This window comes from Lynx canadensis, chromosome C1, assembly GCF_007474595.2.
Source record: "Lynx canadensis isolate LIC74 chromosome C1, mLynCan4.pri.v2, whole genome shotgun sequence".
Lineage (NCBI taxonomy): Eukaryota > Metazoa > Chordata > Mammalia > Carnivora > Felidae > Lynx > Lynx canadensis.
Window position 1 is genome coordinate 182,861,685 of NC_044310.1, and position 18,160 is coordinate 182,879,844.

The 18,160-nt window shown below is 37.7% G+C and overlaps 1 protein-coding gene across 2 annotated transcripts in view; it reads right to left on the reverse strand.

Annotated features, from left to right (window-relative positions):
- Window positions 1-17,776, reverse strand: part of PGAP1 (post-GPI attachment to proteins inositol deacylase 1) — an 82,909-nt gene extending 65,133 nt beyond the window's left edge. For both annotated transcript variants that reach the window (XM_030326204.1, XM_030326203.1), the window contains exons 1-3: window positions 17,542-17,776; window positions 11,191-11,344; window positions 9,604-9,779 (exon numbers count right to left, since the gene is read on the reverse strand). In XM_030326204.1, the coding sequence (XP_030182064.1) occupies window positions 9,604-9,779; window positions 11,191-11,344; window positions 17,542-17,688 (477 nt within the window). In that variant the 5' untranslated portion in view covers window positions 17,689-17,776. The remainder of the gene's footprint in view (window positions 1-9,603; window positions 9,780-11,190; window positions 11,345-17,541) is intronic.
- Between the last annotated feature and the right edge of the window lie 384 nt (window positions 17,777-18,160).

Sequence of the window (18,160 nt, forward strand, 5' to 3'; positions counted from 1 at the left end):
TGAAAATGAGAACATAACGGTCTGAAACCTTTGTGATGAAGCAAAAGCATCACAAAGAAGAAAGTATATATCAACACAGGCCTACCTCAAGTTGCAAGAAAAATCTCAATTAAACAACCTAACTTTATACCTAAAGGAGGCTGAAAGAGATAAACAAACGAAGGCTAAAGAGAGAAGGGAAATAGTAAAGATGAGAGCAGAAATAAATGACACAGGAACTAAAAAATGGTAGAACAGATTAATGAAACTGGGAGCTGGTTCTGTGGAAAAAATTAATAAAATTGATAAATCTCTAGCAGACTTATCAAAAAGAAAAGAAAAAGGACACCAATAAATAAAATCACGACTGAGAGAGATCACAAACAACACTACAAAAATACAACAATTATAAGAGAATATTATGGAAAAGTATATCCTAACAAATTGGACAACCTAGAAGAAATGGATAAACTCCTAGAAAATATAAATTACCAAAACTGAAAAAGGAATAAAAAACTTGAACAGACCGATAACCAGTAAAGAAAGTGAATCAGTAATCAAAAAACTCCCAACAAACAAAAGTTCAGGAATAGATGGCTTCACAGGCAAATTCTATCAAACATTTAAAGAAGAGGTAATACCTACTTTTCTCAAACAGTTCCAAAAAAAAAAAAAGGAAATGGAAGGAAATCTTCCAAACTCATTCCAAAACCAGAAAGACTCCACTAAAAAAGAGAAAACTACAGGCCAATATCCCTGATGAACATGGATGCAAAAATTCTCAACAAAATACTAGGAAATTGAATCCAACAGTACATTAAAAGAATCATTCACCATGATCAAGTAGGATTTATTCCTGGGCTGCAAGGGTGGTTCAATATTCACAAATCAGTAAATATGAAACACCACATAATAAAATGGGACAAACCATATGATCCTTTCACTAGATTCAGAAAAAGCATTTGACAAAGTACAACATCCATTCATGTAAAACCCTTCAACATAATAAAAGCCATATACAAAAAACCCACAACTAGTATCACCCTCAATGGGGGAAAACTGAGAGCTTTTTCTCTTCAGTCAGAAACAAGACAGGGATGTCCACACTCACCATTGTTATTTAACATAGTACTGGAAGTCCTAGCCTCAGCATTCAGACAACAAAAAGAAATAAAAGGCATCCAAATCAGCAAGAAAGAAGTCAAATTTTCACTATTTGCAGACAACATGATACTTTATGTAGAAAACCCAAAGATTCCAGCAAAAAACTGCTAGAGCTGACACACAAATTCAGTAAAGTTGCAGGATACAAAATCAACATACAGAAATCTGTTGCATTTCTATACATCAATAATGACGCAGCAGAAAGAAAAATCAAGGAATCAGTCCCATTTACAACTGCACCAAAAACCATAAGATAACCAGGAATAAACCTAACTAAAGAAGGATAATGTACTCTGAAAACTATAAAACACTGATGAAAAGAATTGAAGATGAGCAAAAAAACATAAAATATTCCATGCTCATGGATTGGAAGAACAAATATTGTTAAAATGTCTATACTACCCAAAGCAATATACACATTTAATACAATCCCTATCAACATACCCCCAGCATTTTTGACAGCTAGAACAATCCTAAAATTTGTATGGAACCACAAAACACTTGAAGAGCCAAAGCAAACTTGAAAAAGAAAAGAAAAGCTGGGGGCATCATAATTCCAGACTTCAAGCTATATCACAAACTGTAGTCATTAAGACAGTACTGGCACAAAAACAGACACATAGATCAAAGCAACAGAATAGAAAACCCAGAAATGGACCTACAACTATATGGCCAACTAATCTTCAAGAAGGCAGAAAAAGGGGCGCCTGGGTGGCTCAGTTGGTTAAGCGTCTGACTTCAGCTCAGGTCATGATGTCACAGTTCGTGAGTTCGAGCCCCGTGTCGGGTTCTGTGCTGACAGCTCAGAGCCTGGAGCCTGCTTCAGTTTCTGTGTCTCCCTCTCTCTCTGCCCCTCCCCTGCTTGTGCTCTGTCTCTCTCTCTCTCTCTCTCTCTCTCTCTCTCTCTCAAAAATAAATAAACATTAAAAAAAAATTTTTTTTTAAGGCAGAGAAAGTATCTAATGTAAAAAAGGCAGTCTCTTCAACAAATAGTGTTCGGAAAACTGGATAGCAACATGCAAAAGAGTGATACTGGACCCCTTCCTTCCTTCCTTCCTTCCTTCCTTCCTTCCTTCCTCCCTCCCTCCCTCCCTCCTTCCTTCCTTCCTTTCTTTCTTTTTAAATTTTTTCAATGTTTATTTACTTCTGAGAGAGAGAGACAGACAGAATGTGAGCAGGGGAGGTACAGAGAGAGAGGGAGACAGAGAATCTGAAGCAGGCTCCAGGTTCTGAGCTGTCAGCACAGAGCCTGATGCAGGGCTTGAACTCACAGACTCCGAGTCATGACCTGAGCCAAAGTCAAACAACTGAGCCACCCAGGTGCCCCTGGACCACTGTTTTATACCATACACAAAAATAAATTCAACATGGATAAAAGACCTAACATAAGACAGGAAGCCATCAAAATCCTAGAGGAAAACATAGATAGTAACCTCTTGGACATCAGCCATAACAACTTCATACTAGATACATCTCCTGAGGCAAGGGAACAAAAGCAAAAATAAACTAGGTATCACTTCACAGCAGTCAGAATGGCTAAAACTAACAACACAGGAAACAGTAAGTGTTAGCGAGGATGTGGAGAAAGGGGAATCCATTTCCACTGTTGCTGGGAATGCAAACTGGTGCAAGCCACTCTGGAAAACAGTATGGAGGCTCCTCAAAAAGTTAAAAATATGGCCGCAGCAACTTCTTACTCAACACATCTCCAGAGGCAAGGGAAACAAAAGCAAAAATGAACTATTGGGACCTCATCAAAATAAAAAGCTTTTGCACGGCAAAGGAAACAATCAGCAAAACTAAAAGGCAACTGACGGAATGGGAGAAGATATTTGCAAACGACATATCAGATTAAGGGTTAGTATCCAAAATCTATAAAGAACTTATCAAACTCAACACCCAAAAAACAAATAATCCACTGAAGAAGTGGGCAAAAGACATGAATAGACACTTGTCTAAAGAAGACATCCAGATGGCCAACCGACACATGAAAACATGGTCAACATCACTCATCATCAGGGAAATAACAAATCAAAACCACAATGAGATACCACCTTACACCTGTCAGAATGGCTAACATTAACAACTCAGGCAACAACAGATGTTGGCAAGGATGCGGAGAAAGAGGATCTCTTTTGCATTGTTGGTGGGAATGCAAGCTGGTGCGAATGCAAGCTGGTTCAGCCACTCTGGGAAACAGTATGGAGGTTCCTTAAAAAATTAAAAATAGAACTACCCTATGACCCAGCAATTGCACTACTAGGTATTTATCCAAGGGATACAGGTGTGCCGTTTCGAAGGGACACGTGCACCCCAACATTTATAGCAGCACTATCAACAATAGCCAAAGTATGGAAAGAGCCCAAATGTCCATCGATGGATGAATGGATAAAGAAGACGTGGTATATATATATATATATATATATATATATATATATATATACAATGGAGTATTACTCGACAATCAAAAAGAATGAAATCTTGCTATTTGCAACTATGTGGATGGAACTAGAGGGTATTATGCTAAGCAAAATTAGTCAGAGAAAGACAAATATCATATGATTTCCTTCACTCATGTGCAGATTTTAAGACACAGAACAGATGAACACAAGGGAAGGGAAGCAAAAATAATATAAAAACAGGGAGGGGGACAAAACATAAGAGACCCTTAAATAAGGAGAACAGAGGGTTACTGGAGGGGTTGTGGGAGGGGGATGGGCTAAATGAGTAAAAAAGGTGTCAATGAATCTATCCCTGAAATCACTGTTGCACTATATGCTAACTAACTTGGATGTAAATTAAAAAAATAAAATTAAAAAAAAAAATTTTTTTTTTGGCATTTTTTTTTTTTTCAACGTTTATTTATTTTTGGGACAGAGAGAGACAGAGCATGAGCGGGGGAGGGGCAGAGAGAGAGGGAGACACAGAATCGGAAACAGGCTCCAGGCTCCGAGCCATCAGCCCAGAGCCCGACGCGGGGCTCGAACTCACGGACCGCGAGATCGTGACCTGGCTGAAGTCGGACGCTTAACCGACTGCGCCACCCAGGCGCCCCCCAAAAAAAAAAAAAATTTTTAAATAGACATATTATGGTGGATATCCAGGTAGTTGAAGACTGTGTAGTAATCAACTCCAAATTCCACCTCCCTCAAATGATATGAAATAAATTCACAACTACAGTGGACTGTTTAAATGGAAAAAAAAAAAGTTAAAAATAGAACTACCCTACAATATAACAATTGCACTACTAGGTATTTACCCAAAGGATAAAAAATACTGACTCTAAGGGGCACATGCACCCCAATGTTTATAGCAGCATTATAAATAACAAAATTATTGAAAGAGCCCAAATGTCCACTGACTGATAAATGAATAGAGAACATGTGGTGTATATATGTGTGTATGTACACACACGCGCGCGTGCGCGCGCGCACACACACACACCCCACAGTGGAGTATTATTTAGCCATTAAAAAAGAACAAAATCTTTCCATTTTGGGGCACCTGGTGGCTCAGTCGGGCATCCAACTTCAGCTCAGGTCATGATATCGCGGTCCATGGGTTCAAGCTCCATGTCTGGCTCTGTGCTGCTTTGGATTCTGTGTCTCCCTCTCTCTCTGCCTCTCCCCTGCTTGCACTGTCTCTTTCTCTCAAAAATAAATAAATGTTAAAAAAAATTAAAAAAAAAACTTTCCATTTGAAACAACATGGATGGAGCTAGAGAGTTATTATGCTAAGTGAAATAAGTCAGAGAAAGACTAATGCCATATGATTTCACTCATACATGGAATTTAAGAAACAAAACAAATGGGGGTGCTTGTGTGGCTCAATCGGTTAAACATCGGCTTGATTTTTGGCCGTAGTCATGATCTCGCAGTTCTGTGAGACTGAACCTCAAGTCGGACTCTGCACCGTCAGCTTGGGATTCTCTCTCTCCCTTCCACTGCTCACATGAACATGAGCTTTCTTTCTCAAAATAAATAAACATTAAAAAAAAAAAAAGAAAAAACAAATAAACGTAAGGGAGGTGAATAGGTCAAATAGGTGATGGGTACTAAGGAAGGCACTTGCTGTGGATGAGAACTCGTGTTGTATGTAAGTGATGAATTGTCAAATTCTACACTTGAAATTACTATTACACTGTATGTTAACTAACTTGAATTGTTTTTTTAGTTTTTTTTTTTAACGTTTATTTATTTTTGAGACAGAGAGAGACAGAGCATGAACAGGGGAGGGGCAGAGAGAGAGGGAGGCACAGAATCGGAAGCAGGCTCCAGGCTCTGAGCCATCAGCCCAGAGCCCGACGCGGGGCTCGAACTCGCGGACCGCGAGATCGTGACCTGAGCTGAAGTCGGACACTTAACTGACTGAGCCACCCAGGCGCCCCAACTAACTTGAATTTAAATACAAATGCGAGGAAGAAAATTTTAAAAGCAAAAAAACAAATTAAAAAAATAAAGGTAACAAAAGTTTCTACAGTTGTTGGATGTAGTATACTATAAATTTCAACAGGTTAAGCTGGTTAATACTGTTCAAATCTTCCATACCTTACTGATTTTGTCTATTTTACGAATTATGGAGATAAGATTGCTGAAATTACCAAATCTAATCATGGATTTACCTATTTCTTTCTCTGTGTTGTTAGTTTCTGCTTCATGAATTTAGAAACTTTGTTATTAGGTACATACTCACTTGAGATTGTTTTGCCTTCTTGATGAACTCTATCATTGTAAAATGTCCTTTAACTCTAATATCTTTTGTTCTAGAATCTATTTAATTGATATTAAGACAGCCATGCCAGCTTTCCAATGATCTGTGTACGTATATTTTTTCCCGTTCTTTTAAAAGTAATCTAACAGGATCTTTCCATTTAAAGTGGCTTTTACTTTCTAGTAGATAGATTAGCATATAATTGGGTTGGTCTTGCCTTTCTTATACAGTCTGACAATGTCTTCCTTTTAACTGGAGTGATTAATCCATCTGTAATTAATGTAATTATTGATATAGTTGGGTTTAACTCTATCATTTTGTCATTCGTTTCTTGTCTCCTATTTGTCCCAGCTTATTTCTTTCTTCTTTCCTTCTATTTCTTCTCCATTTACTCTTTTTATTCTCCATTTACTCTTTACTCTTTTGCTATATCTCCCTTTTGTTGCTGGTATTCTAGAAATTACAATATGCAACCATATTGGTCTACTCTGAATTAATATTATACCACTTACTTAATGCAAAGGATTAATTCTATACATTCCTCTCCCCATCCTTTTCACCATTATTATATACTTTTCTTCTAAATAAGTTATAAACCTCATACTATGGGGTTTTTTTTTTTTGCTGTAAACAAACTGTTAACCTTTTTATTTTGAACAAATTAAAGAAATGTTGCAAAAATAGCACAAGAGAGTTCTCCTATGCCTCTCATCCAACTTCATTTATTATTAACATTTACATAGCCATAGGACAATTATCAAAACAAAGAAATTAATGTCGGTGGGGTGCCTGGATGGCTCAGTCAGGTAAGCGTCCTACTCTTGGTTTCAGCTCAGGTTTTGATGTCACAATTAATGAGTTCTATCCTCACATCAGGCTCTGCACTGATGGTGTGGAGCCTGCTTGAAATTGTCTCTCTTGTCTCTGACCCTCCCCTGCCATGCATGCTTTCTCTCTCTCTCTCTCTCACAATAAATAAAACTTAAAAAAATTAACATTTTAACTTCAGCTCAACTGTTATTAACTAAACTGTAGACCTAATATAAATTTCATCCATTTTCTCACAAATGTACTTTTTTCTATTTCAGGATTTCATCCAACATCCTACCTCGCATTGTTATTTCTCCTTAGTTTCCTCTAACCTGTGACAGTTCTTCAGTGTTCATTTTTTTATGATCGTGATACTTTTAAACAGTACTGATTATTTTGTAGTATGACTCTCAATTTGGGTTTTCCTGCCATTTTCTCATGATTAACGTGAGGTTGACAATGCCACAGAAATTATGCTGCAACCTTCTCAATGCATCACGTCAAGGAGATTTATATCAATATGTCTTATTACACATGTCAAGGAGGTTTCTATCAATATGTGTTATTACTGGTGATGTTAATCTTGGTTAAGATGGTATCTGCCAGGTTTCTCCACTGTAAAGTTATTCTTCCCCTTTGTTGTTAATGAATATTTCAGAAAAGATTCTTTGAGATCACGTAAATATCCTTTTTCTCCTCAAACTTTCACCCATTAATTAGCATTCATCTTGTCTACAGCAAGTATTACTGTACTGTTCACCTAATGCTAATCTTTTATTTCCCTTTGTCTACTAATGACAAACTGCCAGTTTTTGTAACTCTGAAAATATCTTTATTTTGCCCTCACTTTTGAATGATATTTTTGCTGGGTATGCAATTTTAGGTTGAAGAGTACCCTTCCTAACCTCATCTCCAAGATCTTTAAGATGTTATCCTGTTGTTTTTTGGCTTTCACTATTTCTTATGTAAAAGCACTGGTAATTTTTACTCTGTATGTTTACTCTGTATGTTAGGTAAAGGATCTTTTTCTTTTGGCTGCTTTTAAGATTTTTCTCTTTACTTTAGTTTTCAACAATTTGACTATGATACATATAAGTGTGATTTTGTATTTCTCCTGCTTAACACTCACTGATCTTCTTGGACCTGTGGGTTGAAAATTTTTAATCAAAATTGACCAACTGGGGACCATTAGTTCTTTAAATATTTTTTCCTTTCCAATTTCTTTCTCTTCTAGAGTTCCAATTATATCAATCTTAGATTACTTAGTATTGTCCCACAGGTTCCTGAGGCTCTTTCTTTTTCATTCTTTTGTCCGGTGTTTCATTTTGGGATAGTTTCTATTGTCGTACCTTCAAATTCAATGATCTCTTATTCTGTAGTATTCAATCGGCTTAAAGCCTATGTACTGAAATTTTCATTTCTGGTATGTATTGCTTCAGTTCTATATTTTCCTTTTTGTTCTTCTTTTTTAATAGTTTCCATGTCTTTGCTGAGACTCCTCATCTGTTCTCGTTATACATACTTACCTTACCTTACTTAACCCCTTACCCTTGAGTATTTTTGAGGCTTCTATTTAAGCATTAAGGTGGATCCTAGAATAGCTCTTACTTTAGACCTAGAATATAGAATAGTCTTATGCCTAAATAGCATCCTTTCTGGGATCTCAACAATGCCCAGAGTGTTCAAATAGGTCTTCCTGCTCCAGCTGATCAGAACTCCTATTTCCTAGCACCATGTGACCTCTGGAATCTCAATTCAGGTCATAATTCCTTCAGTAGTTTTTGTTTTTTGTTTTTTGTTTTTTTTTTTGGCCAGGAGTTTCATTGTGGCATACTATGGGAGGCAGTGGCTCCACCTCAGTAGGCAGTAGTATTTTATCCCTGACATTGTTTAGAAGTGTTGGCACAGAATGATTTTTAGACTGTTTTACCACTCTTCCAAATTTCTCTAAAGATATATCTTGCTACTTATTCCTTGAACTTGAGATAGATACATCCCATCACTTCCTCCTCGGTATACCATTGCCCTGTAGCTTCTTGCCCTGTGCATATTCAGCACTGCATTCGAAGTTGAAAAATGCAAATTTCTAGAGCTTCTATTTCTGCCTGACTCTCTTCTTTCTAATACCATGCCCACAGATTTAACCACTCCAGTAGCCCCAAATTCCAATCTCTGCCTTCTTCAGTTCAATTATATAAATGTGCTCTGCTTGATCTTTACCCACTTGTCCCATGGTCTGGGAAATGCTTTCAGGCAGAAAAACAGGGCAATCATGAAGCTCACCTCACATGTTTTCCTTCTTTCAGGGATCAAGGTCCTTGGCCAACACTTAAAAACATGTATTTCAATATTTTGGCTAGCTTTATAGTTGCTTACATACGGAAGTGGTCTACCCTAGTACAAGTTATTCATAACTAGAAGCAGAAATCCATACTAATGATCTTTAGGAAACTCAATGCACTTCTGATTTATAAAGTTAAAAAAAAATTTTTTTTCCCTTAAATTCACAAGAGACATTTCTTATAAATTCAATTTATTTTTTTTCTCTTATTTTTTTTTAAGTTTATTTATTTATTTTGAGAGAGCCAGAGAGCCCAAGCGGGGAAGGGACAGAGAGAGAGAGGGGGACAGAGGATCCAAAGCTGGCTCTATGCTAACAGCAGAGAACCTGATGTGGGGCTCGAACTCAAAGACCGTGAGATCATGACCTGAGCCAAAGTCGGACGCTCAACTGACTGAGCCACCCAGGCGCCCCTTATAAATCCAATTCAAATTTCAAAACCACGGAGTGCAAAATAAGACTCCCACCAAAACAAAAAACAAACCTTTGTGCCATCTGTAACTTCCATATAAACAAATACATGATTTAAAATATGCTGAATGTCTTAAAAAAAAGATGTTAATAGGTGATCACTATTAATTTGCATGCTTATCTCCTACCTTATAGAGTTTGAGAATTGTTTTAATGCATTCATGTACAAACTTGGTCTGTTTCTGAAGACTTCCACCATACAGTGCCACCAGTTCTTCATTGAAATTCACACTAAAGAAGTCAAAGTGGTATTTGAAGTCAATGTCTTCTGCTTTTCTAAGTGCAATAGAGCCAACAGAACGGACTGCAGAGGAAAATACAATGTGCACATTAAACAAAATTTTTAATGTTTTATTTATTTCTGAGAGAGACAGCACGAGTGGGGGAAGGACAGAGAGAGAGGGAGACACAGAATCTGAAGCAGGCTCCAGGCTCTGAGTTGTCAGCACAGAGCCCAACGTGAAGCTTGAACCAATGAACCATGAGATCATGACCTGAGCCAAAGTTGGACACTTAGCTGACTGAGCTACCCAGGTGCCCCCAACAAAATTTTCAAAAGTTGCTTCAAAGTCTCTTAACAAATAACTTTATCCCACACTCCCAAGTATAAACAACCTACTTCAAGGTGACATCCTTCAACAGTATCAATTCAGAAGAACAAACCATTGTTTGTGCCCTGTATGTCTTGTGCCCTAAATGTTTTTTAAATTTAAGTTAAATAGAAAGTAAACAGGTCATTCATTCTTTACCTGCTTCCACTTCAATAGGGACAACAGCTAAAAGGGAGGGGAAGATTTCTTTGAAGAGTAAGAAATGTTAGTCATCTGTATGAGTCATGCTTGAGGATTTTAAGAATGAGAAAATCCCTACAAGAAATAATATGCTCCTCACTTGGTTCAGATACCTATGCTTGATTTGTCTTTTTCTTACACATGACATCCAATCCATCAGTAAATCTTATCATACTCTACTTTCCAAACATATCCCCCAATCAACAATTCTCATCATTTCCACTACTGTCTTCCTAATGTAAGCACCATCATCTCTTGCCTTAACTACTCTAATAGTTTCCTCATTGGTGTATCTGCTTCCATCACTGTTTCAGGTTTTGTTCTGTTAACTCCACAGAATTTGTGAACTGATTGCCTTAACTGGCATTAAAAATTGCAGTGTATGGTTTAGCAAACAAAATACCTATGTGCCATTCCATTTTTTTAACATACGTAATTCACATATTATTCAACTCACTATGTAAAGTGTACAATTCAATCACTTTTAGTATATTCATCGAGTTCTAAAATCATTTCTCTAATCTAATGTTAGACATTTTTAATTACCCCAAAAAGAAAACCCTGTACTCATTAGTAGTCACTTCTCATTCCTCGTCTCCTTCCAATTTCTGGAAACTACTAATTTACTTTCTGTCCCATGGACTTGCTTATTCTGGACATTTCTATAAATGGGATCACATACGTGTTTTTTTATGACTGGCTTCTTTCACTTATGTTTTTAAGATTTATCCACATTGCACCATGTAATTCATGTTATCAGTTAATTCATTCCTTTTTTATTATATAAGCTTTAGGTGTACAGTTTTATAATTCAACATCTGTATATACTACAAAGTGATCATCACCACAAACTTATTTACTATCCATCAACATACAGCTGGCTCCCTTCACTCATTTGACTCACTCCCAAACCCCAAGACTTACCTTGCTTATAACTTCCAGCATTACCAGGAAGAAAGAGAACTGGAATACCCGTCAAAGGGAGAATTTTGTGTTCTTCAGCATAGGATCCTTCTCCATAAAGATATAATTCATATGCAGGATAGCGTTTTGCCAGTTTCTTTGGAAGTTCTATTTTCTACAGCAAAAAGAAAAAAAAAGCAATTTCACTTTAATTAGTTGTATTAATACAATTCAGCCTACTGTGTCCATTTCTGTATTACACACATTTGAAACAGCATAGCATAAAAATACTACTAATGATAAAACTGCACTTAATGTTCCAAACAAATTTTACTTTTAGCCTATTCATACGTAGAATGCAGAATTAGTCTTGAATTATGTGAGTTTTGAACCATGCAGTTTTCAAGAACGCATAAAATGGAACCACCTGAAATTCTAATGAATGCAAATTACTCAAAGTAGCCACTGACTAAAGAAAAACACTGAGGTATGTCAGCAAGTTACATGTTAATATAATTGGAAATGCTCTTAATATAGTATCAGTATCAATTATACTTAGAAATGATAAAGGCTTTCCATTATCAAATCAATTCTTTTTTGCTATTTTAAACTATTTCGTAATGTCTCTTTTTTTCAGGCCCAACTATATATTCCAGCTGTTATACCATTCAAAACAAAGTAAGCTTGTTTTGTAATACAGCTTTCTGACCTCTCAACTTAATATGCTTTGATCTGCAATGTGCTTAACACATTAATCTGAACCTTACAGCCATGTCTTGGTCAAGACATGTACACTTTTCTCACCATAAACATGCCAATGAATTAGCATCTGTTTCAGTTTTCATGGACCAGGTGTATGGTTTGTCAGCAAGCCTTAAACTACTCTGCAATTCATACTTTGTATAACAAATGAGCCAGTAATTCACGCAATTTTTTTTTCCAACAAAACAGAAGTTAGGTCTTAATGTCATCCCCAAAACATAAGCATCTATGAATGTGATGGTAAAGTATAAGCTCTTCTTCTCTTCTTCTGCCCCTTTTTTGAGTATAGAACCATTAAAAATGAAATCAGTTACATTGAATAGATTTTAAGTAGACATCAATAGATTTAATGATCTAGCAGTGCTGTACATGTGCTTGATAAAAATTTTAACTACTGAATGAATTTTAAAGCCTATAAATGGTAATGACACTGAAAAACCTCACTGTTCTAAGAAGCAGAATTCTGATTATTCATGCACATTCAAGATTCTTTTAAAAATATTACCATAAACAATCTGTGTTAATAACACCTGAAAACATCTTTAGAGACTGTGCACTTACTGCTTAAAATATTAGCAATTTTATCTCCTCCAATACCCAAAATGCAGAAATACTAATCCCGCAATTCACTTTATATATATATGGGCTTCAACTCAAATTAGCCCCAATACTGACTATGCACAATGTATAATAAACTAAAATGATGCAATATTTTGATTAAGTATACATTAAGCAAAAAGGAAACATGAGAGAACAAGAAAATGTTAATCTAAACTTCTCCCAATTTAGTACATCTTTTGATATGACAGTACTTGAATATGACAGTACTAATGAATATTAGATCATTCTTTTTATTTTTACTTTCTTTTTTCTTTTTTTTTTTTAATTTTTTTTAACGTTTATTTATTTTTGAGACAGAGAGAGACAGAGCATGAACGGGGGAGGGTCAGAGAGAGAGAGAGAGAGAGAGAGACAGAATCTGAAACAGGCTCCAGACTCTGAGCTGTCAGCACAGAGCCCGACGTGGGGCTCGAACTCACGGACCGCGAGATCATGACCTGAGCTGAAGTCGGATGCTTAACCGACCGAGCCACCCAGGCGCCCCTAGATCATTCTTTTTAGTACATTAAGTTTTGAACTAGCTGAAACTTAACTCAGAAGAATAGGAAACTATCAATATATTGAAAAATATTTAATTCTCTAGAGATAGAAAAACAAGTTCAAGTTGGGAGTGGCAGGAAGAGAAAGAAAGGGTTCTGACCAGATTAAAGACAGAAAATTATAGGTCTATGAAAAGGATGCTGATGAAGAAAAAGATGAGGGTCAAGGGATTTAAAAGAAAACTTTTATAGTAACAAGACCCATATATTTTAAATTATTTTGCATATATTATTTTAAATGAGCACACCTTCCCAAAAACAGACCTTCAATCAAAACAAATTACACTTATACTTAAATAACATGTCCACAATCCTGCCCCTGCTGTCCATCCCTTCTTGACTCTGCCTTAGTACAGGTCCTTCTAATCTCTAAACCCCAAACTCTTTCAAAAGACAAAAATTCTAATAAGTTCCCAAGTACTAGAAAAATACCAATTCAAGAAACAAATGTCTTTTTTTATGACACGTATCTTTTACTTGTAAATCAAAACTGGAAAATTCCAATTTGAGCTCCATAATTAAGAAAAAAAGGAGAAAAAAGAGATTTTGATCACAATGCAGTTTAGAAGATCTTACAAAGAGCTCTTGGCTCTTTGTTCATCCCACCCCTAAAAACTCCAGCTTAATAAAAACACCTAGGGACAACTGAATCTTTTAGACTGGTTGGTCTTTCTCCCTGTCATAACCTCCCTGCTACAATCCAGAGTCCATAGTGGTGTCAAGAAATACCTTGTTAAAACATACAACTTCTGTGTTTCCTGACTGCATTTATAAAGGCTTAAGACAGTGGTCCTCTAATATTTGGCTCTAATTATTCTTACCTTTCTTACAACTTACATATGCCATGTTTTAAAATTTATTTTTAATATGCTTCAAAATTCAAGATTCAATAGAATGTACATTGAAAGGCTCTCTTCCACCACTAGTCCTTTAGCCACCTAGTAGTTTGCACCCAGAAGGCAATCAGTGTTAGCAGTTTATATATATACATACTGCTTATACAATGTGTCCTGGTGCCTTCCCACCTTCACAAATGCTATTCTTTATTCCTGCAATTTTCTTTAAAAAAATTTTTTTAACATTTATTCATTTTTTGAGAGACAGAGTACAAGCAGAGGAAGGACAGAGAGAGAGGGAGACACAGAATACAAGAGCCCAACATGGGGCTCAAACTCACAAACAGTGAGATCATGACCTGAGCCAAAGTTGGATGCTTAACCAACTGAGCTACCCAGGCACCCCTATTCCTGCAATGTGAACTATATATATATACACACACACACACACACACACACACACACACACACACATATATCCTCTAATTCACTACAACTTGGCTACAGCCTTTGACTACTGAAGATGAACTTGGACACTGTCTTCTGTGAAGAACCTCATATGCGCTCTTACAGTGAAACTATAACATTTAGTACATTTTAACTATCCATTACATTCTTGTCTCCCCCACTGTACTATAAAGACATAAAGGCAAAGTCTGATTCATCTCTAATTCCTTCTTACCCATACCTTGTATCTAGAATATACTGGACACAGAGTAGTTATTCAATAAATTATTTGCCAAATGAACATCAGATTAATAACAAAATGCTATCATTTGTATTTTCCAATATCAACATTTTCTTCAGATAGCAACTGCTAGGTCACTTATCTGAAGACGGTTAAATAAATTACTATATGGGAGAAAAACAACACAGATGTTTCTTCTTGAATTCTACAATTTGCCTAAAACTGTTTGCTACCAAATAAAAGCTGTGCCTTGCTATCATAATAAAGCAAGAAGCTTTAAGGGATAATGTGTATTTTGCCTGGTAGGTCTGTGAGATGTCCAGTTAACTCTGAGTAAGTGAATCTACGAAAACCAAAGGTAGAAAATGAATACTCAATTTTAAATTCAAAACTTCATTCTTACAAATAGGTTCAAATTCCTGTCCCACCTTTTATTTTTTAAATGAAGAATAAAATAGAGTGTGTTTCAACTATCATTTTTTCTAAAATTCAGCTAACAAATATGCAAACTAACAGTAAAAAAGAAGAAAAGTGTCAAGAAGCTGAAAAGCCAACGAATATGTCAACTTATATGCAGGTATCAACCTGTGAACAATTAGAAAGCTTACTACGAGATATAACTAGAAGTAAACAATACATATGATGGACGTATTTAGAATACTTTTATTCATTAAAAAACCACTGGTTGTTCATAGAACGATCTCAGTTATCCAGAAATCTCACTATATTCAAGATGACTCAATTCTATAGACAGGCTTTAACTATATTTCTAAAATAACATGACCTGGTGTACACAATGTAAGATACAAGAATCGAATATAATACTGTAGTGAATTAACACAGCCTCTTTTTACATCATAAAAATAAATATCTACTGAAAATGTGAATCAGAAACTCCTGCCACTGTAATTATTACTGTACTGACAAATAATATTAACAGTAACGGAACAGTAAAACCACAAAAAAGTAATTTGAATCAAAATAGCTAAACAGACTACTCAACAACAAAAAAACCCAAACAGCTCTTTTGCATTAGCTAATTTGCTGTCTTGCCAGTTAATTTTATGAGGCAAGAAATGCATCTGTGAGGTCCATATGCTTTGTTCCCAACACTAAGCAATTTCCACTACTGCAGATATTAAAGTAGCTTCAATAATTGTGGGCAATCTCAAAATAAATGGGAATTAGTTCTGTATTGTTACAGATAATTTTGTTTTAATCAAACTCTTCAATGAAGTAGAAAACTAAAGTGACTATTGAGTTTCTCAATTATTACACCATAGAAAAATGAAAGATTATAAGGGCTCTACTTTCGGTTTAAAAAAAACCTTAAAAGCCCACGTATTTAACTATGTATAGACTCTGATAAACATAAACCGGCATATGTGCTTAGAAACTGAGACAACAGTAACACATTAGTATCTTCTCCTTCAATAGCATCTGGTAACAAGTTCTTCCACTCCTTTATAAGCACTGATGCAAAACCAAGATAAGGATCTCAAAGCAAATGAAATCTAAATTAGAATTTTGCCCACGGGAAAAGATGTTCTTCAACAATTTAAACCTTAGGTATTTTTACGATCTAAATAATAGCAGCATTAATCAAATAATATGCTAATCCACAATGCCCTGGGCAGAGGCAATCACGATCTGCATTCTACACCTTTAAAAAAAAAAAAATCTGCTATGGTTTTAAAAATATACGAAGAATGCGTTTTATCAGTAATGTATTATAGTACACATACTTCCTATGATGGGTTACCATTATAACATGTATTCCATAATTAGGAGATGCGTTTAGAAAAAAACAATCATTCGAGAGAAATTTTTTTGGACAGTTGTGTAATTTGTCACCACAGCTGGTCATGAATGAAATTCCAAATTCTCCTAAGCTGAACTGATGAAGCAGTTGTGATAGAAAAATCTCAAAATGGAACGGAAGAGGTGGGGGACGGCGCGCACGCTCTCGAGACAGAAGGGCCGGGTCTCTCCTAAATTGCAAACACAGCGAGAAAACAAAAACAACACTATGAAATAGATTTTGTCTACAACTGCTAAGAGGCGACAAGCATAAACACAGGCTTGCATGCACACCCACGGGCCGGTAACCTACAAAACCGGAGGTTCCGCAAAACTTTACAGGACGGAACCTCAACAGTTTTCCATTTAATTCCTCCCCAGGTTAGCCTTTCACACAGAGGTAAGACCCTGGAGTCTCAAAGGCAGTCTTGGGATCTAGCCAACACAAACTCTGCGGAAGCTCAGTCCCTTTCCAGAAAAGCGAAAGCTGACGTGCAAATCACTGCGCGGGATGGGGAAGAATTAGGTGCATGGAAAGCCAAGGAGGGTCCAGGGGCACCTGTTAAGGCAGGAACGCAGGGAAAATGGGGTTTAGGTTTAGGGAGAGGCGCTGAGTTTGCGTCTCTGGGAATGAGGCGGGGTGGGCCCGGGCAGTCAAAACAACCAGTGCCTGGGATTTGGGACCGGGAAGGGGGCGGGAGACAGGGGAGCAACTATGGGGGGCGGGGAGGATGCTCAAGGAACCGTCTACCTAACACCCCACTTTAAGGGAGGACACAAAGGCGGGGTGCCCGGCTGGCTCGTGGGAGGAGCATAGATTCTTGATGTTGGGGTTATAAGTCCCAGACCCATATCGTGTGTAGAGATCCCCCAAAAGTAAAAATCTTAAAAAAAAAAAAAAAAAAAGAAAGAAAGAAAGAAAGAAAAAAAGAGAGGACACAAAGGGTAGGTGAGGTGAGCAGGGAGGGCGGGTGGTCGGAAGTCTTCTGGGAGGAAAAAAAAAAAACCAAAAACAGACGAGGTTGGCATACGGGTGCCACAGAGGCGCGGGGAGCCAAAGCAGGAGAAACCCAGAGGAGGGGCCCGAGTCTCAGAGCGCCCAGGTGAGGAGAGAGCCGAACCTCACCTGATACTCCGGGTACTCAAACATATAGCTCATACTGCACTTGTTCTCCTCGAAGCCGAAGAAGACGTCCCACAGCCCCAGGGTCGCCATGAAGACCATAAGGGCATAAAACGCCAGGTTCCAGAGATTGACTAAATGAAGAAACATGCTGCCGCCGCCGGCGCGCGGCCCCAAACCCCGACCAAGAGACGCGAAGAACGCCTAGCAGCCAGCGCCTGAGCGAAGCCCGGACAGCGAGCGCCTGCGCGGACGCCCAGCCTGCCCGTACGCCCGCCCCACAGTGCGCCTGCGCGAAGTCGGCCTGCTGCGTCTCCCGCCGGGCTGCTTCTGGTAGAGAGAGGAGGCGGCGTTTGCGGCGCGAGCGCGAATCCAAGGGGAAAAAAGAAGGGATGAAAGCGGGGTGGGCAGGGCGAGAGACCGAAGGGAAAAAAGGGAGGGAACAATGAGAGGGAAAAGGAGGAAGGGGGCGCGAAAGGCTATGAGAGGCTGGCTGAGGGAATGAAGAGGAGGGGGCGGGAACCTAGGAGGCGAGGAGGGGGAAGGGCTGGCGGGGGGAGGGGGGTGGGGGGGCGTGGGTGTGTGGTGAGTTAACCTGGAGAGGGAGAGACGCTTACTGGTA